The sequence below is a fragment of the Lithobates pipiens genome, unplaced genomic scaffold (assembly GCF_037356315.1).
Source record: "Lithobates pipiens isolate NorthernLeopardFrog02 unplaced genomic scaffold, aLitPip1_a1.2 Scaffold_8, whole genome shotgun sequence".
Classification (NCBI taxonomy): Eukaryota; Metazoa; Chordata; class Amphibia; order Anura; family Ranidae; genus Lithobates; species Lithobates pipiens.
In genome coordinates, this window is record NW_027507903.1 from 542,740,977 (window position 1) to 542,764,093 (window position 23,117).

At 40.5% G+C, this 23,117-nt stretch overlaps 1 protein-coding gene across 1 annotated transcript in view; it reads right to left on the reverse strand.

Moving 5' to 3' along the window:
- The window catches only part of LOC143960814 (zinc metalloproteinase-disintegrin-like VLAIP-B), a 109,104-nt gene that overhangs the window by 67,116 nt on the left and 18,871 nt on the right, over positions 1 to 23,117 (reverse strand). Inside the window, exons 3-7 of the mRNA XM_077469736.1 lie at positions 19,880 to 19,956; positions 10,187 to 10,265; positions 3,845 to 3,921; positions 2,159 to 2,333; positions 803 to 865 (exon numbers count right to left, since the gene is read on the reverse strand). Coding sequence (XP_077325862.1) covers positions 803 to 865; positions 2,159 to 2,333; positions 3,845 to 3,921; positions 10,187 to 10,265; positions 19,880 to 19,956 — 471 coding nt within the window. The remainder of the gene's footprint in view (positions 1 to 802; positions 866 to 2,158; positions 2,334 to 3,844; positions 3,922 to 10,186; positions 10,266 to 19,879; positions 19,957 to 23,117) is intronic.

A 23,117-nucleotide genomic window follows, 5' to 3' on the forward strand; every position in this document is an offset into this window, starting at 1 on the left:
GTCAAACCATCAAAGGGCTGGTGTCATAACTGGTTACATGGGCACTTGCAGTTCAAACAGAAGCAGCTTCCTTGACTTTAAAGGATAGGAGGGTTTAAATCCACTTTAAGGCTGTCAGCAGATCGACCTAAAAAAACTCAGCAGTGCAGAAAAATGGAAAGCAACTGAGCATGTGCAGAGCAGGATGAGGCAGTGTATTATTGGATTTGAAACAGTATAGACACTTATTGTTAATGTTTTACATAGTTATACCTGCAAAAGGGGCCAGCCTGAAGTAATTTAGCAGGACTTAATTTTCTGACTAAAGTTCCACTTTTAGACCCAGTTCACACTAGATGCAGTGCGAATTCAAAGCAAATTTGCTGCAATTCCACGCCGCATCTAAATCGCGTACCTGTTAATGCGAACTGATTGCGGAGCGCAAGTTAAATTAATGACACTCCCCAATCAGTTTGCAAAACTCAGCACGATTTTCTCAATTCTGGTGCTGACAAAAAAAAAAAAAAAAAGGGGGACTGCACGAGTTTTGTCCAAACGCAATGCAAATTCAGCCGTACAGTTCTTATGGCTGAATTTGCATTGCACAGACATTGCATGTGAACTACACAGCAATGCGGTGCGAATCACATGCAATGTCTGGCATCACACTAGTGCGAACCGGGCCTAAGTGTTTTCATAGATTCGCCTATAAGTGTTATGCATACAAATGACTCAAAGCTCTAAGAAGTTCTGCAGGAAATGACACGTACAGTAGATGACCTTGTATTACACTCCATCATATGCAAGAGCACATTATACTTACCAGTGCTTTATCTGCCACAAGGTAAAGCCGGACATACTTTTGAGAATTCATGAATTTTTTCTTCTGCAGAGAATGAAAGGAAATAGAATATAAAGATAGCACAATGTAATGTAAGGGAATATTTATACAACTATGTGAGCAGCTCACATTTGGCCTCCAGGTTTGAATGGTTTAGACCAGGGTTGTCCAACCTTTTGACCTGGAATTTTTTAAATAACATTTTATATTTTGTTATATTTAAACAGATACATGGGCATGTGCTAGGAGTAGGTATGTGTTGTTGTGTTGAGAAGTGTTTTATTGCTGTTGTAAAGAGTATCCTGATTTTGTTGCATGTATACAATAACAATAAAGTATATTATCTCATCTTCCTGGCCACATTAGAAGAAGAGGAAATGTCTTGGGCCACACATAAAATACAATAACCCTGGTACACACGTTGAGATTACTGCATGAATGATTGCCCATTAATTTTTTATTTTTTTTGCATGCTAATCTCCATATCAAAAACTAATACTAGTACAAAAATTCTTCTACCACAGAATAAATATTTGGAAGTGATGTAATGTATTTATATTGTATTTTTGGATAAAAACTGTACTGATTAAATAAAACTTGTACGATCTGGTATCATACGAGAATATTTTTCATGTTTGTCAAAAATTGAATTTTCGGAATTTTCAGATGATATCTGGGTACTAACAATCAGGTTAAAGTATGATCGCTTCAAAATCAATATTTTTTGGCCAATCCTCTGATCGTGTGTCCTAGGCTTAACAATAAGGATAGCTGATAAGCAGAAAAAAAAAGTCAGAAAGATCACAAGTGAGCGATCACGGATATAGATAATGTACTATGTAATGTAATAGGTTTTATTATAAAAGAAAAAAAAAAACAACCCTTACACCTTACTTTGTGGCTTCTTTTCTAAAAAAAAAATAATAATTTACTTTTTAGGTGTACTTAATGTGCACCTAGAAAGCAACCCCTTTCCTTAAAAAAAGTCAGTGCCCAGTAAGAAAATAATAATAATAATAATAATATTAGAATAAAAGTTTAAAAAAAAAATCACTTTTTTACGCATTTCTATTTAAGCACTTGAGGACCACTTAAGGACCGAGCTTCTTTCTGAGATTTGTTGTATACACAAGTTGAAAATATATATATTTTTTTATAGAAAATTACTTAGAACCCCCACACATTATAATATATATATATATATATATAACCTTCATCATTCCTCTGTAAGCTGTCACTTCGCATAGTAGGTATATGTGATGGTATTTATTAATTTTGCATGCTTATGCTATCTTTACTACAACATATTCGATTTTACAGGATGATAGGATGCCACACCTCAGCACTGCTACCCGATCGGGAAGATTTAAAAACCCGTCCCTCTGTCCAAGTTGTATTGGTTACACCACAGGTTTTGGGGGTCTCTTTTTCTTCATATATAACATGTCCTCCATCGTCTGTCTGATTGAGAGGTTCAATTACAAATCGGCGATTACGAGTATGAATGGCACCACTGGAATGATAGTAAAAAGAAATCTCTGATCATTTTTAAAGAAATATGCTTCTACCTGTTTGCTTCCCTTCTTTTGTCTTTTTCCGCTTGGTTAGGCTTTGGGTACTTAAGTATGTACATGTTCCTAGCCAGCAGTAAATGAGCACTAAAACAGGCATTTGCAATTCATCCACTAAGTTCACAGCAGCATAGAAGTCATTCAAGTCATTCTCTTGGCAGCAAAGCTTACCCTGCCCCCCCCCCAGTAATAAGCTTTTGTGTTTAGATTAAAGATTAGAAGAGTGGAACTCTATTTGGTCACTGCAGGAAGCAGGGGAGCTAAGCGGGCTCACACAAAGACTTCAGTGCTTCCAGGGTGAACCTATTGCACAGAACCTGCAACTACAGAAGTCAGTGATAACAGTTATTTACTGCTAATTACGAATATACACTACTTAAATGTCCACAGCTATTTCACAAAAGTTTTATTGGGTTTTTAAATTATTAAACAACGGAAGAAAGCGTAGATCTTAGGCAAACAACTACACTTGCCAAATCGAAAGAAATTAAAATGTACAAAGCATGGAAAATAAACAAAATATAAACCAGAGGTCATTACAGCTTAGGATGACAATTCAAGTTTATTGGGGTAGTCTAAAACTGATAACAGAAACATGGGGATTGCCCATGAGAGTACAATTGGTCTCTGTATATGGTTTATTGTTTGTTCTCTGTTGTGTACTGTATACTTTTATCTGAGATATAAGTTGTTTGTTTGTCTCTTTTATAATTTTGTACCAATAAAATTACACTTTTATTCTTACATTTGGTTGCGTTGGTAGTCTGACAAAGTCCCATTAAGGGGGTTTATTTTTTGATCAGAGAATGTTAGGCACATCAGACAGACATTCTGTTGAAGGTCCACTGTTATACTCTAAGCTACTGTTTGCTTCCAATGGTTGCTTGATTATGTACTACATGATAGTGGTAATCAAAATTTCCTCTTCTTAATTTGTTGGTGGCCGATATATAAGAGGGGAGAAAAGTACAAGGGCATTTCCTATCCTACTATGTACGGTTTCTAGGTATAGATTTGTGTGACATTATGGGGGGGGGGGGGGGGGGGTTGGAGGAGTATGATAACATTGTCAGTAAGAGAAAAGGAAGTAGGTAGAGAATTTGAGTTTGCTCATAATGTACACAGCAACATTATTGATCTATGTCATCATTTGTAATCCTTTAAACCCGACATACTTGAGGTCAGTGCTTCTTTAAAATGAATTGGTTTCCGCTTTTCTTGGATTTATTGTGCAATACATTAATAAGTTGGAACTAATCATAAAAGGGCTATAATGGGCAGTGGTCAGTTGTATCCAAAAAAAAAATGTAAGAACAGAAAACAGACTTAAGACGCTAATGTTTGCTCTATAATAAAGATAATTATCTATAATTGTAAGTAATTGCAAGAGGCACAGAGAATGGAAGCTAATTAAATCCGAACAGAATTATCTATGTGTTTTCTAACATCTTACCGAAGTCCAACACATGTACAGATAGTGGCCCGAGAATCAGCATCCTGCTTTATAAATCCCTGGTAGCAGCAGTGATCCTGCAAGAGATCAAGAGATTTGAGACATTTAAGGTCTTTAGAAACCCATAATGTGATAAATATGTGGGATGCAAAAACTATGAACAGTAGTTAAACTCCTTGGTGGTCTGATTATGTCAGTATTTTTGAATTTTAAATTGTTTTGCATGGAAATTTGTTGTTTTATATTGTAGGCCTGTAATTCTTATGAATAACTCACTTAAATCTGTACAAAAGTCCGGTAGACATTCCGGGTACGATAAAGTTTGAAACACAAAATCATAAATTATAAAAAAAAATTATTTGTAATAATACATTTTATTCAATCAAACCAATAACACTGACATTTGTTCAAACAAGGGTGCAATATTACTAATCACTGTAATACTAGACACTGCATATTGATTTAGTAAACATCCCGGGTATGAAAAATTTTGAAACATGGGACTGCACAAAGTCTGACGTCACAATCAGGACAATGGAACCTGGGTTTCCTTTGATTTTCTTTCCACTGTCATCTCGCGTCAAGCAACAAACCACACACATCCCTGACTTTTTCTCGGTTGGTGTGATGTATGTAGTCCATGAGGTGATGACCAGTCAGGCATTCTGGGTTGAAAACACCAACAGCACAAAGTCCAGCTCTATTCACAGCCATTGATGGTGTTTGGTGGTTGACAAAGATAGGTTTGGGAACTTTCCAAATGAAGTCAAAATGAATAACAGGCTTGTCACTCATTTTTTTGTAGCAGAATGTAGGCATTCCACAAACATTGCTCAAGAAGATGCCTGAAGATCGTGTAGTACTTCTGTTTTTTCCTCATTTCTCCAGTCTTCAGCTTCTTATTGCCAAACATTGGCAGCATGTCGCATCGGTTAGCCCCAACGGTTCCATAGGCATCTGTTTAAGTTTGCAAAATGAACTCCTGAAGTTCAGTAGAGGTATAAAAGTTGTTGGTTTTTATGCAATAGCCCTGATTTAGCAATGGCTCAATGAGTGAAAGAATGGAAGATGTTGCCATTACATAGTTGCTATATTTTTGATTGAATTTTGTTCCTTTTCCAGTATATATGACTACATTTAAAATGTAGCCAGTTGACGATTCGCATAGCATTTAGGAATTTATGCCAAATCGTGCTGTCTTTGACGCAATGTATTGTACCCAGCTGAGCCTTCCCTTGTAGGCCATTCAACTTTGATCTATGCTGATATCTTTCTGGCACATAGCTCCATTGGAAATTCTTTAGAGTACTTCCCAAATTTTCTTTAGCTTTGGTGCAGGATGAGTACTTTCATCAATTTCTTTGTTGTTTTCGAAGCGTAAATATTTCATAATCAGTAAAAATCTGTACTCTGACATGACCGTGCCAAAGAATGGAGTGGCAAGTAATTTCAGGGAGTGGTTTCCCCACCACTCCCTGAAGTATTGTTAAGCCCGGAGACTTTCAAATGTCATCTTTGGTCACTGGTTCCCACTTTCTTCTTGGAAACTTCTGATGCGTAGTAGCTAATTACTGCTCTTTGTACCGGTTTGTCTCAGTAACTATTTTTTCAATAACCTCTTCGGTCATAAATAATTGTAAGCATGCCAAGGTGAATGGGTACATGGGAATCTTGGGGGCACTGCATGATTTGGACCACAGTCAATAGAATGCCAAGTTCGCACATCACTGAGCTCAGTCGCAGAATCGTCGCTATCGTCACTTTCAGTGTCCGATGACGAATTTTGCCACAAATCACTATAGCTCAATTTTGCAAGTGATTCTAATTCACCATCGCTTTTTTCTAGCTGATCTAAAAGCACTTTTGACCTAAAGGGATGCTTTTGGGATGCCATGGACGTTCTCAAGTTTCCAGGCAAAAAGAACGGTAAAAGTGCAAGCAGGGTACTGGACAAAGCACTAGAGACACAACCGAGGTGAAATGGTTTGATATAGTGATGCAATCTACAGATTACAATGTATTGTGTGTATGTTATGTTTTGAACTTGTTTGAATTTCCCCACCGGCTCCACCCCCTGCGTTGTGGCACTCACAGGGAATGGAACCCTGGAGCATCGGTCGGAGGACACAGCAGGAGGACATTCAGGATCGTAGGGACAAGGTAAGTAACAATACAGGGTTACTATGGTGTAATCTCAAGGGTGGCTCGGGATACCAGTTTTGGTACTAAAAATTACCACCAGGCAGTTTAAACCAGAGAGTTTAAAAAAAAAAAAAAAAAGCACTATAATGGGTACACAACTATGCTGAAATTCGGGACAACAATAGTTATAGTTATCCCATGTTATATGTGTGCCCAGCACTGTCTAAATATATGTATCTTTTATAATAATAAAATCCTCAAGGAAAATACAGTAGTAAATTTCCTTATACAAAGTAATCAAATAAATCAGTTCATAAAATCAAAAAAAAGATAGATAATATGCAGACAATTCATGTTCTGTGCATCAAGAAGTCCTTTAAAGTGCTTAGTGTTCTCCAGTGACAATTCTGTCAATAAAGTGCCGTGTCCTTATGTGTCCCCACTCACCAACTTGGAGTGGCCTGTGTTTAAAAAGGGGCTTGCAAACCTCTAGTGGTAAATGAAAAGCTGCGTTTTTTTCCCCTTCTTAGGATTTCCAATGGGTGGGTAAAAGGCGGGTATTTCCCCTCACACGTGTATGGGGAAATAGAACCAGGAGAACAAAAAAGAGGATCCCCCTTCATTGGGGCTTTGTAGGCAACAACCACACAAATATATTGACGAATATATATATATTAGTCAATCTATTTATGTGTGGTTGTTGCCTACAAAGTCCCAACGAAGGGGGGGGGGGGGGGATCCTCTTTTTTGCTATATAACAGGGATGTGGTGATAACACACTCTTCTGACATGGTGAAATTCCCCTTTTTTTGCTAAAACCAGGAGAGATCCATAGCGCAATTCCATTTTAATTTTTTTAGCATAAAAGCAAATTGCACACTTACAATACGCTCCTCTTGTATGTAAGCATGTAAAGAAGCCACTCTGGAACTCAAAGCCACGATCTGCATTTGAAATCACCGGAAGTATCCACCCACTTGATGCATTTCGCTCCGCCCTGATCTTTTTTTTGATTTTATTAACTTATTCATTTGATTACTTTGTATAAGGACATTTACTAGTTTATTTTGTTTGAGGATTATATTAACATAAAAGATATATTTAGACAGCGCTGGGCACAAATATAACATACTTCACAGGAATACACACCGTATATCCCAGCAGCAGTCAATTTAGATTATTCACAGAATTTGCACATATATCACAGCATGTGGAATCACAATATTTAAACATGGTTTGCCCCATGTTTGTCGGAACAGAATTTCGAAAACCTTTCAAGGCATATGTGACACCAAAACAGACATTCTACCAATATGTGCAATTACAGCACGTTCTGCAGGAGCAATCCAAAATTTATATATGGGTCTGTGTAGGTCTTATTTTCAATGTCCAAAAATGCTTTTACTTCAAAAGTAATTCCTTGCCATGCAGGAAAGGCTCAGATACAGATGTGAGGCAGTTTACAGATGCAGTCTGGTCCTAAGGATTTAGCGGCAATCCCTGTTGTGTCAGTTTCTCTTACTCAGAAGCTTACTCATCGTTTTATCTTACATAGGAATTCTTATTTCCCTTAGAGATTACACCAGTGGGGACATAGGGGTAGTGCTCTATGTACACAATGTGAGAAATGTAGGTATCCCTATAAATATGCATTGAGGATGTCCTCAATTATTCCAATTTTGAAATGATGTTCCTAATACAACTAACACAATGGCGTTGATTTACTAAAGGCAAATAGCTGCACTTTTGCACAGAGCTTAGTAAATTAGGGAGAGCTCTGCTGAGTTACGTCATCCAATCATATTCAAGCAAAAATTAGTTTTTTTTAATTTAACTTGCAGGTGATTGAGTATTCTCTGTAAAGTGAACTACCTCATTTACTAAGCTCTGGAGCAACTACACTTGCAGAGTGCAACTGCACTTTCAAAAATGACAGGCTATTTGTCTTTAGTAACTAAACTTCTATATTTCATGCAAACCTAACCCTGGATCCCAAAATATATATTCTGTTGGTGGATGAACTCTTCACTCCTATATATATGCATCCATAACCTGATTACTGTTTAACACACAAAAACTCATTACCCAAAAGTTGCTACTTTTCCAGAGAGAAAAAAAAAATGTATACTAACAGAGAATGCCCAGGTAAATTTACAAAAATGTTGAAAAAAAAAATGGCTATAAAAAACAGGTTGTGCTCCTACATCACATATTTTGTATAAATTCTTGACTTGCTGATGCTACAGGTCGTATTTCATACATTCTGGATTTGTGTCTCAGGTGACAGTGTTTTAGGAATAATAGACAACTGAGCAAAGGATTTTAGCCTGGTACATATATTCAGTTTCCTTTTTTTTTTTTATTCAATCCGGCAGGCTTCCCACAAGAACACACCAGTCAGCGCTCGCAGCCATTGGCTGCAAGCACTGATCTGATGCTGATCAGATAATGGTTTTCCAGCATGCTCGTTCAACAGGAGCCATTTGTGAGATCGCTTCTGTTAGACAAGCAGCTGTACACATGGTCTGAAAATTGGCCCGTTTCTTGTAACGACTGATTTTGGCCGATATTTGGCCAGTGTGTACGGGTTTTAAAGAATTGTCATCCTATTTAAATATTGCCAAATGTTTACCTTGTTGTTGACCAATAAATCAGCAGGGACAGGTTGTGGAAGTACACTGTTATTTTATCAGCACTCTAGTAGTAAAAGGATATACTGTATTGTTTGTGTTTTGTTAAGTGACATTTTTGTTGAGTTCTACACATTTGGGGGAGTTTATGTGATATATGAAGAGGCACAGCAGCAGAAGACCACACCGAGATCCACTCCTGTCAGCTAAGAATAAGAAACCGAGGCAAAATATGCACAGGCTCACCAAATTGGACAATAGAAGATTGTAAAAACATTGCCTGGTCTGATGAGTCTCGATTTCAGCTGCTACATTCAGATTTTAGTGTCAGAATTTGGCGTAAACATGAAAGCATGGATCCATCCTGCCTTGAATTAACAGTTCAGGCTGGTGGTGGTGTAACGGTGTGGGGGATATGTTTCCAACACTTTGTCGAATCTATACCACAAAGAACTAAGGCAGTTCTGAAGTCAAAAGGAGGTCCAACCTGGTACTAGCAAGGTGTACCTAATAAAAAAGTGGAACATATATGTATATCAAAGCTTATAAAGCCCTCTGCATATTGTGACTCTCTAAAGGAATTTTTTTTTTGCTTTGGCTTGGGTAGTAGGGAAGCACAGAGATATCCTATACGGTGCCTACTTTGAACTCTATATTTAAGGTTGGCCACGCAAATCACAATACGATAATACACTTTGTGTGCAATATACATAACTTAAACTAAAGTCCCAAAATTAAAAAAATAAATGTTAGGATGTACAGTTTTTTGGCAGAAGAGAAATACAGTTTCTATTCTGCCAAAAAACATAATTGTCTTGCATCTACCAACATTTTACTTTCTATACACTGCCTGTAAAACATGTGCAGAGTAGTCTGTAAGATGGAAAAAATTTAGCTAAGTGTACATCAAAAGTGACTTCTCAACAGGATATGGCAGACCTAGAGGAAGCCAGACCCAGAGGAACAACAGAAGTGGTCAACAGTGGCGACAGAGCACAGGCATTGCATGAGAAGGGCACACTACAGAGCCATTATGCGCATGTTATGAAACCATTGGACCATTGGACACATTTACCCAGTCCCACCTTTAAAATGTTAGTCCATATAAAAGTGATACTTTAATAAATCAGAGGAGCCTGGTTTGCCAAATCTATTTCTGTATACCTGAGTAACCAACTGGTATTTTATCTTCAAAATCAAGTAAGGAATCTGCCATGGTCAACTATTTCACTAACACTCCAGCTTTCTACAATTCCATAAAATCAAATTGTTGTACATTTCCAATTTTGTAAGAGCAACTGTATAAGGATCTATTCACCTACATAAATGTAGGTGTTTGTATGCTGGAACAATGGAATCGTTTTTTTTCTATTATAAGGTAGCGTAAGGCTGACAGTGGTTGTGAGCTGTAGGATATGTAGACAGATCACTTAAAAGACACTGGGTATTGGATGTATAGTGAAAGTATATCCTCAAGAAGGTCAATCAATCATTTATAAACAAATGACTAGATCTCATTATAGAACAGTCACCGAGTCCAAAAAAACAGAACACATAATTCCCTATGTACCTGATTCTCTGGGATGGTTGTCACTCGAGTCCCATCATCCAGATATGTGGTCTCTGTGTAATTTTTTGCTAACAATCCTCTGTAGATGATAGCAAAGAAGAAAAACATTAACAATTGTATAGACATGTAACAGATTGCATTTCATAAGACTGGCACATAACGAACAAGCATGAATTAATGACAGGACATGTCTGTGTGTCTGCTCTGCAGCGCTGCCTAGGTGTAGTTCTTATTGTACTAATGACCTCTCACCCACAAGTCTCCTTTCAGAGCAAATTAACATGCCTGTACAGAGCCATCAATCCCTGTGTTATGTTGAAAGGCCATGTTTGCTGAAATCAGTCTTTTGTGACCTGTTAGCACAAAGCTAGGAGTGCTGCCTCCACACCTCTGGTGCTCAGCCGCTGCCTGTGGTCCCTTGGCAATTGCTGGGTGTCTCTTAACCTCAGCAGCCAGCAGTGAAAGCACAGATTTTTAAAATGGGCTACATTAGTAGTGAACTCTAGCAATATTGAGTGATATCCTCCAGGTCTCTGTATTCTACAGCAAGTCTCCATGCTCCAAACACACCACAGGTAATTTCATCTGGTAGGTCTGCAGTCTCTGACAGTCTTCTGTAGCATCAGTGTCCATAGAGCCCCCCTATATCAGAGTCAGCCGAGGCTCCCCTTACATCCAAGTCTGTGGAAAGGGAGAGCTTTGTGGAGTCTAGAATGTAAAGGGGAACTCTGATGTAAGGGGTTCTCTGGGAACCCTGATTGGGGGGGGGGGGGGCTCTGATGTAAGGGGGAATGTTGTGGACTGTAATGGGGAACCCTGATGTAAGGGGGGGGCCTCACTCACCCACAATGGAGGCTCAAGCACGGTTTGTCTGCTTTGTTGGATCATCCAGCTGTTGGGCTTCAAACTTCCTGCCAACACATCCTCTTTGCTGAGGAACAGCACTGCTAAGGATTGGAGTGTGGGCAGGCCAGAAACAGGAGGAGAGGGGTCGGAGGAGGATGAGCAGACCAGCTCTCTCCCCTTTCCCGTCCAATACGAGGGGGCTGTCAGAACTACAGTAGAACTAGATCCGCTTATCAAGTAGCTAGGTTCTCAATCTACTGAAATCAAAGGGCTCAAAGCCTTGACAACCCTGACGCAGCTCTTAACACTGTTTGGGAGAGACTTGAGCGTGGCTTCAGCAGCCCAGAAGCCATTGAAAATGCTTTATTTAAAAGGTTGCTAAAATGCCCCAAAAATATCAAGCAGAGACAATCTAAACTTACAAGAGCTCAGTGACCTTCTCTTGTAGCTTCAATGCGCCAAAGCTGATACCTACCTACCCAGCCTCAGTTACCTAGATACAGATTGAGGGGTCAACCCAATAGTCCAAGTTACCTTATGGTATACAGGAAAATGGGCATCACTTGGATCAGGGTACAAGGAAGATAATAAAGTTTCTTCTTTCTTTCCTACTTTTGAGAATTCATTAACCCCTTAAGGACCAGGCTTCTTTTTTAGATGTGTTGTTTACAAGTAAAAAACAGTTTTTTTGCTAGAAAATTACTTAGAACCCCCAAACATTATACATTTTTTTTCTAACACCCTAGAAAATAAAATGGCGGTCATTGTAATACTTTCTGTCACACCGTATTTGCACACTTTTTTTGGGGAAAAAAAAAAAAAAATTTTGAATTAAAAAGTAAGACAACAGTAAAGTTAGCCCAATTTTTATTTGTATTGTGAAAGATCATGTTATGCCGAATAAATTGATACAAAACATGTCACGCTTCAAAATTGCACCCGCTCGTGGAATGGCGACAAATTTTTACCTTTACCTTTTACACTGTTTTAAAAAAATAAAATAAATAAGAAAAAGGGTGTCACTTTTATTCTTATTACAAGGAATGTAAACATCCCTTGTAATAGAAAGAAAAGCATGACAGGACCTCTTAAATATGACATCTGGGGTAAAAAAAAATGGCCTCTTAAGAGCCACGGGCGGAAGTGACTTTTTGACATTGCTTCCACCCTGCAGTGTCATGGAGACGGGTGGGGTTATCTTCCCCTCACTCATCTCCATGTACTGCTAGGGAATGGACCCGTTCGCCTCCGCCGCTGCCGACGGCTCCGGTAAGCGGTGCAGGGCAACGGAGCATGGCGGGAGCCCTCTCCTGCCACGATAAAAGTGATTTTGTGGCAAATAGTCTGCAGAGATCACTTTTATCTTGTAGCCAACCACCGGCCGAACACAGGGATACTGGGGTTATGGCAGCTAGGTGATGCCATAACAACGATATCTGTCCTCAAAGTAAAAGCGTATATCGGCATTCGGGAAGTGGTTAAGAGATTTACAGATGCTTCTTTAGGAAGTCCAATCCTCTTGGTTCACCTTCCCCAATGCTTGCATGCTCAGACATTTTACGTGGAGACAAAAGAAGTCCAAGTGGTGTCTGTGAAAAGGACTGAAAAGGAAAAGGACTGATATTCTACTTGAACTTACTCTAGTCCCTGAACGGCTGATCAGGACAAGAAAAATTAGCACCCAAATCATCAATTCTCCCATACATAACAAACCACACCTGCTTAGGAAACGTATTGTCTTCAAAAAGAAACCCTGGGAAGTAGGTGAAGAGCTTTTAAAAAAAATATGGGGTTGCTTCAAATGCTGTGCTTCCACATAATATGGCTGAACACCATATTAAAGACTGTAAGGCTACTGTTAAGTGCATAGAATGTGACAGTGATGATCACACATGCAAGCACTTTGTCCACAGGTAATCCTCCTGAGGCAAACATGGCAGCAGGGCCGTCTTTTAGGCAGGGCCGTCTTTTAGGCAGGGCAAAAGGGCAGCTGCCCTGGGCCCTGTCATTGTTGTGGGGCCCAAAGCAGCTTCCTCATACTTGCCAACTATCCTAGTTTATATTCCCTTGTCCCTTGTAGTTTTAGTCCTGTACTGTGCCCTGATATCTCAGTGTGAAATGCTGCTACTAATGCTGCTCAGCTCTGCCCTATTGCTGTGTACAGATGACTCACCTGCAGACCTGTGTTTACATGTAAATAAGCGGCATTCATATGTAAATAGCAGTGACATACATCTGTAAATATCTGAGGCCAACGGAATTGATATGTAAATAAAGGCAGTAATCATATGTATATATGCCCCGCTGCAGTGAGGAGCTGATGTGCTGTAACCTATAGCAACCAGTGAGCAGTATTACTGTACAGTAACCTCTAGCAGCCAATCAACAAGCAGAAATCATGTGCTGTAACCTCTAGCAACTAATCGGTGGGCCTTAAGTAGTGCTGTAACCTCTAGCCACCAGTCATTGATCGGTAATGATATGCTGTAACCTCTGGCAACCAATCTCAATCACTTCCTGATCTGATACAGTAAACTGATTTGAAGTCTAGCTGCTATTTATTTTATGTCTCAGAGAAGGTGGTGGGTGAAATTGCATGGGGGGAGGAGGGCCCTAAGAAAATTTTTACCCGGGGCCCAATCAATATTCAAGACGGCCCTGCATGGCAGGAGGAGCACAGCCTAAACACTGCCTCAAACTCCAGATTTCTCTACATGTACAGATGTTTGTGGAGGACTTCTGACAAATTCTATGCCAAAATATGCTTAGTTCATGTATACTTTAAGGGTCAACCTGAAAAGACTGTCCTAGATGATAATAGCGACAGGTCTCTTGCAAGATCAAAGCTTTTAAACCTGATAAAAATAACAGGAGATGCCTTACCATATAATTTGCACATCTATGTTGGCATTACAGAAACTTCAGACAGGGGAGCCACTGGTCTTCCAATAGCTCCCCCTGATGGCAGTGTATAAATAAATACTTTTTTCCACTCTCAACAAGTGCAACCAGATTCCAAGCAACACAGAGGCGATCCCTACTCCTGCATCCTCCTCTCATCACTCTAACTTGAGAGGCATAGCATTCTGCTTTTCGGCAGAGACATTCCAAGGGTATACAAGGCTTGTCAACAAATCAACAGGCCACATAATGCACCATATGCCCAACACCTGCAACATCTTCTCATCCTAATGTAGTGCAAGCAGACACAGCCTACATGAGTGGCAACGCTACTCTAAATTCAGGAGCAGTGCAGCATTGTTGCCACACTATCACAGGAAGATGCATTAGATGGACTTTACCAGCAGGTCTAATGAGTATTTATGGAACCTTGCAAGCAGACTGTAATGCATTGCATAGTGCTGCAATACAGATATGTTTTAGTGCAAGGCCATAGTTCTACTTTAAAGTCATTTTACAAAGTCCTTGAGTTAGAAAAATCATATTATATGTAGCTGTACTTTCAAAAACAAAGTTATAAGCAGCAAAAAATATCTGTTTTATACAAACAAGAATGCAGAGTTTAATATTTAACAAGAGATAAACGTGTGAAAGGAACGTTTATAGATCAGTGAGATGCCAATCAGCACCACTAACACAGTATAAAACACAAAGTAAACAGTTATAATTGTTGTTAGTTTTTATGACAGTGTCATTCAATTTATGGGGAAAAAGTAAATATTTGTTTCCTAAGCCCAGTACTAACTACAGGCAGCCAAGCATATCAATTATTAATTTTTAAACACATTTTTAGCCAATCTGTCAAACATTACGGTTTCTAACTATTGTGCATGTGTGGTCATCAGACAATTTTGTTGTCATGTTTTGCAACCCTGATCATTAGGACATAAATTTGAATAGTTCCATGATCTGAAATGATCTTGTGATCAATTTGTTTTTTCAGACATTTTGCGCCATATCACATGAATATTACAGCTTTTTTTCTGTTGCTGCATTCATTATTAGCAGAATAGGGATCATTGATAAAAAAATTACAAGAAGACTGGAGAGCTCCCTGTCTTCTGGTTTTTAGACCAGCCGTTCTCAGCAAGGGTTCTGTGGAACCTTAGGTTTCCTCCAGAGGTTGCTAGGGGCTTCCTGAGCTGTGGCTAATTGACTTCTCATTTGATGTTGGCTGCATAGTTCCAGAGCCAACTCCACTTGGCAGAGCCAGTGGCATGACACCAATGATCTTTTTAGCTGTCTGTAAGGAGAGCATTCTGACTACCACTGTGTAGGGAGCATTCTTTGCATTCGCCACCTCAATTAATTGGTTTTAGCGGGGGGGGGGGGGGGGGGGTTGACTACAAGGCCTGAAAATCATTTATTGGTTCCTCTGGGGTAAAAAGGTTGAGAAATGCTGCCTTATACAAATGAGTTACCAAGAGCTAGAAAAGGTTCCAAGTATACAGTATGTGATTTTCATGGCCTAAACATTTACAGCTATGCCATAGGTAGGTAGGTTGTTGATCCTATAAGAACAGTTGGAAGTAAATTTGCAACACTTCAGCTAGGTAAAGAAATTGGCCAAAGAGTGTATGGCCAGGAACATTTAGTTAAGCAGAGAATCCCAGAGGGGAACAGATGAGAGGCAGTGAGAGATGAAACTTGCTCTATTTAACTCAAAGGGAAAAATCCAATCAGAGAAGATGATCTAACCTACCTGATCAATGTCCTGCCTTAGGCCGCGTACACACGTGGGGACTGTTCGCCCAACTTTGTCCGCTGAACAGTGTTTCGGCGGACAGTCCGCTCGTGTGTGGGCTTTCAGCGGACAGTTTCAGCGAACAGTCCGCTGAACAAGGTTTTTCGGAAATTCCGAAAAACTGTCCGCTGAAACTTTGTTTCAGCGAACAGTCCCCTCGTGTGTAGGCTTGTTCGTCAAACTAAGTTCCGCGCATGCTCAGAAAGGATTTACACGCCGAAAGTTATAATGCAGTGTATAGGACGTCGTATTTTTCGTCCCGTCGTACGTGCCGTTCACGTCATCGCGCACGGTTTCAGCAAACTGTTCGTTCGTCGTGTGTGGCCATGTCCGTCCATGCTAATTTTGAGCGGACTGTTTGCTGAAACTGTTTGATGGACAAAGTTGGGCGAACAGTCCCCGCGTGTGTACGCGGCCTTAGTGTTTATGGCTGGGTGGGGTTGTAGCCATTGGATGCAAGAGCTGGTCAAATGCTGGTTTTCCAGCATGATCATTCAAAAGAAGTGGTCTTTAGACTGGTACTGTTGTACACAGGGACCAAAAGTCATTGGTTTCTCCTGAACCGGACAATTTTTTAGTCCATGTATACCCCATTTAAGTCTTTGTGCATCTGTTGTTCTGAAAGTTCATTTGAGCTTTAATTGATGGATGAGGGACCTTTTCTCCTGTAAACACTACAAATATTCATTCCTCACTCTGCTTGGAATTCTTCCCTCCCTTTCCCCCGGTTGGAAATCTTCACCCTTCAAAGGCTGGGTATGGGGTTTTTGGGAAGCAGAAAGCAGACAGAGTGTTCTTGGGATGACTCTTCCTGAACCTTTTGTCAGACACCACACAACCAGTGCTAAGGGTCTAGTTGCATGATCGGAGAATGGAGATTTTCAGCAGTTACAGGAGAAAATTGTAACATTTTCACATCTTTAAAACGGCCATCAATTACTACTTCTCATGCAATTATATTTTTTTTATTAAACAGAATTCTCTTTAGATTTTGGATTTGATAGCTTGATAGACAGTGTGGAATGAGGAAGTACAAAATACAACCAGAGAAAGAGTAGGCAGCTGTGATCTAAAGAAAAATCCGAAATGTTATTATCCTTTACAGTATATTATGCAACTTATTAAAATTTCCCTTCACAGGAGACACAAGCTTTGGCATTTTCCCTGTGGCAGGACACAACACAATGCATGCTTTGTACTAGGTTTCCATCTATACATAGCCAATGCTGCCACTGTGCTTGTTGGGGCTACCAACTGTCCCATATTAGAACAGTGATTCTTTTTATTAAAATAATTTTCTATTATTTACTTCAGTCTGCAATGTCCAAATAATGAAAAAAATTTAAATCAGCTGTCTGTGTCACAATGTTATTTATGAATATTGAAAGTGGACCAACTCTTGAAAAATCAACAGGATACATCGGTATCCAAACTATAAAATACCCAGCACTTATCCCAATTATACCGAACCTAAAAAGGTGCTACTACTTGTGTAAAAAACAAAAAAACAAAAAAAAAACGCAAGTGTGCATCCCTCCTACTCCAATAATAAAAGTGAATACGTTAAGTAATATCACAAAAGAGAAGTTGAAAAAAAAAAAACCTTACTGTTAAACCAGCATAGAAAACGTATAAATTCAGCCCCAAAGTAATTAGTCCAGTGTGAAAGTGAATGTCCAAATAATTGATCCGTGCTCAAAACAGATGACACTATGTACACTAGTGCTTAGAAGGGTGACATCTCCACATATACACACACACACCTCCTACCAGAAGGATCTCAGATTAATGAGATCTAATTTGCTCCAAGAAAGCTCCAACCATCAAAGATACTATGTATCTCAGCTCAGCTGTTACAGGTTTCGCAGGATGTCATCTGGACTCATACGAGATGGGCTGCTATTAAACCCCCCATGGGTTCAAAGACATAAATGTAACATGGAAGTCATCTGTTTTGAGCACGGATCAATTATTTGGACATTCACTTTCACATTGGACTGAATTTCATTATTTTTCTATGCTGATTTAATTTTTTTTTTTCCAACTTCTTTTTTGTGATGATATAATTTATAGTATTTGCCTTTATTATTTGAGTAAAATGGATGCGTGCTTTTTTTTTTAATTAGGATACATTCGTACTATCAAATGCTGTAAGTACTGTTGTACTATTGAACCTCTTTGTTAATCCAAATAAAAATAAAATAAAATGCTGCTCAATTGCTTCTTCAAGTTCGACTTAGACCCCTTTCACACAGAGGCAGCTTTCAGGCATTTTAGCACTAGAAATAGCCTATAAATAGCACCTGAAAACCGTCTCCCATTCATTTCATTGTGTCTTCACACTGGGGTGGTGCGCCTGCGGGACGTTAGGAAAAGTCCTGCAAGCAGCATCTTTGAGGCGGTTTGGGAGTGCTGTATACATGGCTCCCATAATGCCCTGCCCATTAAAAGGAATGAGTAGCACTTCCAAAGCACCTGAAAAGCGCTTCGGATGCGCAGCAACACAGCGTTTTTAACCCCTTCTTTGGGGTTAAAAGCGCCACACTAGCGACCGAAAAGTAGCGCAAAAGCATTACTTACACAGCAGTAAAAAGCACCCCTGAAATGAGCGGTGCTTTACCACTTACGGCCAGCACTTTAAGTGTGAAAGTAGCCTTAAAGTCTAGGCAAAGATCACATGGTCTCTGTCTACCAGAAATAAAGTAGTTGCTTGATCCACTCCTCCATTAAGTAAAAATACAAACACTGTACAAATACAGATCCACTACTCCATTAAGTAAAAATGCAGCAGTTGGGGGCTGTTAGCTAATCACCAGACCCCAGCAATTTTTATATGGGACAGGGGCATGCTAAAGAATGTGTGATTTCAACAACATTGGAAGCTGTCAGGACATTGTGCTGAGATTGGTGTTCATTAGAATAGGCATAAAGGGAAGTGTAAACACAGGGTGGTTGGGTTTGGATTTTTTCATTTCCTTAATCTCCTCAAACAGGTTTATGGTAAATTAGTCATTTAAGTCACGAGTCAGTGACTAACCCATCTCCATCCCTGTGTCTTATCTTATGTATGTTCTGAAGCAGAGGCTTTGAAGGAACAAACTGCAGCATACCAATGATGTCACAATTTGCTCAACTTTCTTCCATGAAGTTAACAACAAGGCCTAGGAACTGCTCACATTTCACCCATTAGGGCTTAACTGTAGAGATGTAGATATTTCTGGACTGAAGCAGCAGGGGTGAAGACTTTGCTGAAGAAGTGCATCCTGGGAAGCTTAGTGGAGTCTATTGTTGGCAGGCCTTGCAAGAAGTTCTGGTAGCTTATCCAAGGAACAAGTGTGCTATATTGAAGTTATCTACAGTCGGAAGAATTCAGATTATCAGTCCTGATTTCAAGGTTTATTTCCTATTGACTGTAGGTGAAAGATTGCATAATTTTGCTTGTTTTCAGGTACCCTGCGCCTCCTCCCTGACTTTATGCTGCCTAATATACACTGTGCAACTTCTTAAAGTGACTGGCACCCAGGTATTTTTCACCCTGATACAGGACATTGATCCTACACTTAGAAGTGATGCTCAGTCTAATGTAAGTGGACTAGAGTATTTAGAATGTGTACCTACTAAGCTGCTGGGGGTTCATCTGACCTAGTGGTAAAGGGGTTACACTGAAATTAAAAACTACTATTATTATCGTGCAGGATTTATATAGTGCCAACAGTTTGTGCAGCACTTTACAGTATAAAGGCAGATAATACAGTTACAATACAATAAAATACAAGAGGATTAAGAAGAAATTACAATTTAATAGGCTATTTAGTGGGGAATCTGGGATCCCTCCCACAGATGTCATTGCAAGTAGTTTGTAACTGGGAACATAGACACCAAAATGTTTCACTATAGCTCTCTAAAAGCATATAAAACATCCACCCAACTGAAATGTCAGATTTGGGTAGACCTAAAGTTAAAACGTTTGATCGCAAAAGAGCCCCTTAGTTTGTATTACATTTAGAGTTAGAGCACTGCAGCACAAAGCACAAAGAATACTTTGCTACAAATCCTTAGTATTGTGTGAATATGTTTTAAGTAAATATAAACACATATAAATAATAATACATATATTGGTGTATGACAGTGATGTTACTCACTCAGTCTTCTCGAGGTGTAAATGTACAGGATTCCCCTCCATGTACAGCTTGTACTGGGCCCGATCTGGATACTTGCTCTGGAGACACAAAATGTTTAGTGAAGGTGAATAAAAAATAAAATAAAAAAAAAAAGAGATTAAATTGTATTATTTCTCAGTATTCCTGCAGCCCACGTTAAGCACAGAAAATAAAGGATGAGAAGCAGTCTGATACACCCAGAGCTTAAACCCAACTCCAACCAAAACATGTTTAGTGTTGAAAAGTGTGGGGAATGGGTAGAATTTCTTTCAGGTTTTTAATGTCACCCATGTCTTTGATTTTATTGTGAAATTTAAAGCTGAATTTTATGTTTAAATTATCTCTCCTCTTGTTCTTCCCCCCTTCCCTTACCAACATGCTAATGAAACAAGTGTGTTAATTATGTATTTTCAGATGTAGTTCTGGACAATCAAGATTCTGCAATGCTTGTGCCATTAAAGTGATTGTAAACGATCGTCTTGTAAAACAACCCATTCAGTTTAAAATAGAAATGAAAGGCAAAACATTTGTGCATAAATATAAAAAACGTTTGTAGAGCTGGCTCCTGATGAGCAGGCGCTATGGTTTTTTCAAAGTTAACTTTCCTGAAACCACAGTTGGGTTTTGGGGCAAATTTTCTAAATTTCTGGTTTCAGTACCAGTCTAGCTGGGTTGCACTGGGTTCTCCTTGACCGCAGGTGTCACTGTCACCACCGGCAATAGTGAGAGCGCAGTCTAGTTGGGTGTATTGAATGCCACTGTTCTCTCGGGAACCAGCCAAGTGGGAGTGTTCTCTTGCTGTGCATTCTGTGAGGTGGTATTTAAGGTACTGACATTACGTGCTTCGGGGTTCTGTTTGAGAGAATATTTTCTGTCTGTTTGGTTCTGTTCCTCCTGACCAGCCCCATGGCCCTCCTGGCCTGGGGTGCGGAACCATGCATCTCAAGTCTCTGGGCTGGCTGGCCCGAGGCAACGCAACTGCAGGGACATGCCTGAATGGATTTCGGGGCCTATTGATCCAAAAGTGGTCCGGTGCAATCTCATCTAAGGGAGAGGCCCAGCAACTGGAGAAACCCCAGGGGAGGACTCTTCAGAAGGCTTAATTGAAGGACGCTACATGGATCTGCACTCATACGGTATTGCCGGATTGGCTGAGAGATACCGCATGATAGTTCTTTAAATTTGTTGTCTATGTCCCTCAGTATGCTCAAGTCTGTGGCAGAGACTTTTCTCAAATATCCTACACTCAAGTCTGTTTCAGAGACTTTGCTAAACACCCTACCGGCTGTTAGGCCTAGTGAGAGGAGGTCTATCAGCGGGTTGTGAAATCCAGTTGTGAAACGGTTGCTATTCTCTGGATTTTTCCTATAAAACTTTCAATTTTTGCAGTCTAAAGTACCTGAGCTTAATCCTAACCCTCTACCCTTGTCTAAAGACTCTGTTTCTGTCTCAAATAAATAACCCAAAAGAAGATTCAGTGTCAGTTTCCACATTTCTCTGGGCCAACTACCACGGGAACCTCTAGACGGAGAAGAGGTCAAGAAGGTAACGGTAAGCCCAATGAAAGCAGCAGCTCCTTCGGGGGTCAGTGCTACACTTTTTTGCCCTTTTTTTATAAGTGGTCACATTCCTTCTCTTCCCAGATGCATAAGAGCTGGGGGAGGAGAAGCAGCAGTACACTAAACTTCCCAGTGAAAGACTGTTTTGGGGAGGGCGGGGGGGTTGGGAGGTGTGTCAGGAGGACAAGTCTGATCTTTGGAGGAGATCAGGCTGAGTTCCCAGCATAGCTAGAAAACTGATCACGGTATACTTTCCTGCTTAGTTTGGTCAGTTTTTAATAGGAAAACAGAGGGACTAGCAGGAACACACCAGAGAATTCACAAGAAGGAGCAATAAGGATGTTTTTTCATACAAGTACATGGTACAGCAGACACATATCTGGAATATGAAATGCACGATTCCCCCATCAACACAGGCAGTGTTGGCAGAGGAAACCCTCCTTCTGAGCCATTGTCTGCTTCTGGCAGAGGGGCAGGAGCAAGCCGTCCCTGCTAGAAGAAGACAGCGATTATCGCTAGCTATAGCAGCCGTTAGCGATAATCATAAGAGTAGCCGGCAGGCTGGTTGTACATAAGTTGATCAATCGATCAACCCATTAATGGTTAGATTCTTGGCCGGTTCCTGCTGAACCAGTCGAGATTCGAACCATGTATGGCTGGCCTAAGTGATGCAGGTAAATAATGGCTGGTGAGAGCAGCTGTTAGAGTGCTATAAACAGCTTCCTGAAAACACACTACCCTATTTCAGTACTCCTTTCAAGAGCCCCTAGCCTTAATGCAAGCAGTCGGGTGGCTGTTAAGAGAAGTTATGCAAATACATAAAATGCCTTGATAAGTGGATGTTATTTTACAGAAGTGAGTATTCCTAGGCAGCCTGCATTTGCATGTAGACTGCCCTAGGTGACATCCACATGTAATGTTGAGCAGGGGCGTACCTAGAGCATCTGGCACCTGGGGCATATCCTATACCTGGCACCCCCCCCTCAGGCGGGCGGGCAGCCCACCACACGTTGACGTTAAGTGACGTTAGGGTAGTACACTTTTAGGTTACCGTATATACTCGAGTATAGGCCGACCCGAATATAAGCCGAGGCCCCCAATTTACCCCCAAAAAAACTGGCAAACTTATTGACTCGTGTATAAGCCGAGGGTGAGACATGCCTGTCCATCCCTGTGTGTGTGTCCGTCCATCCCTGTGTGTCCGTCCATCCCTGTGTGTCCGTCCATCCCTGTGTGTCCGTCCATCCATCCCTGTGTGTGTGTGTGTCCATCCATCCATCCATCCCTGTGTGTGTGTGTCTCCATCCATCCATCCATCCATCCCTGTGTGTGTGTGTCTCCATCCATCCATCCCTGTGTGTGTCTCCATCCATCCACCCATCCCTGTGTGTGTGTGTATCCGTGTGTGTGTGTGTGTGTGTGTGTGTGTGTGTGTGTGTGTGTGTGTGTGTGTGTGTGTGTGTGTCCAGCCTACCTTTGTCCCGAGCCTCCGTCCCGTGCCTTGCCTCCTTGCCTCCGTTCCGTCCCGTGCCGTGCCGTCGTGTCGTGCCTTGCCTTGCCCCCGTCCCGTCCCGTCCCGTGCCGTGCCGTGCCGTGCCTTGCCTTGCCTTGCCTTGCCTTGCCTCCGTCCCGTGCCCTCTTCGGCGGCCATTGTAAAATTC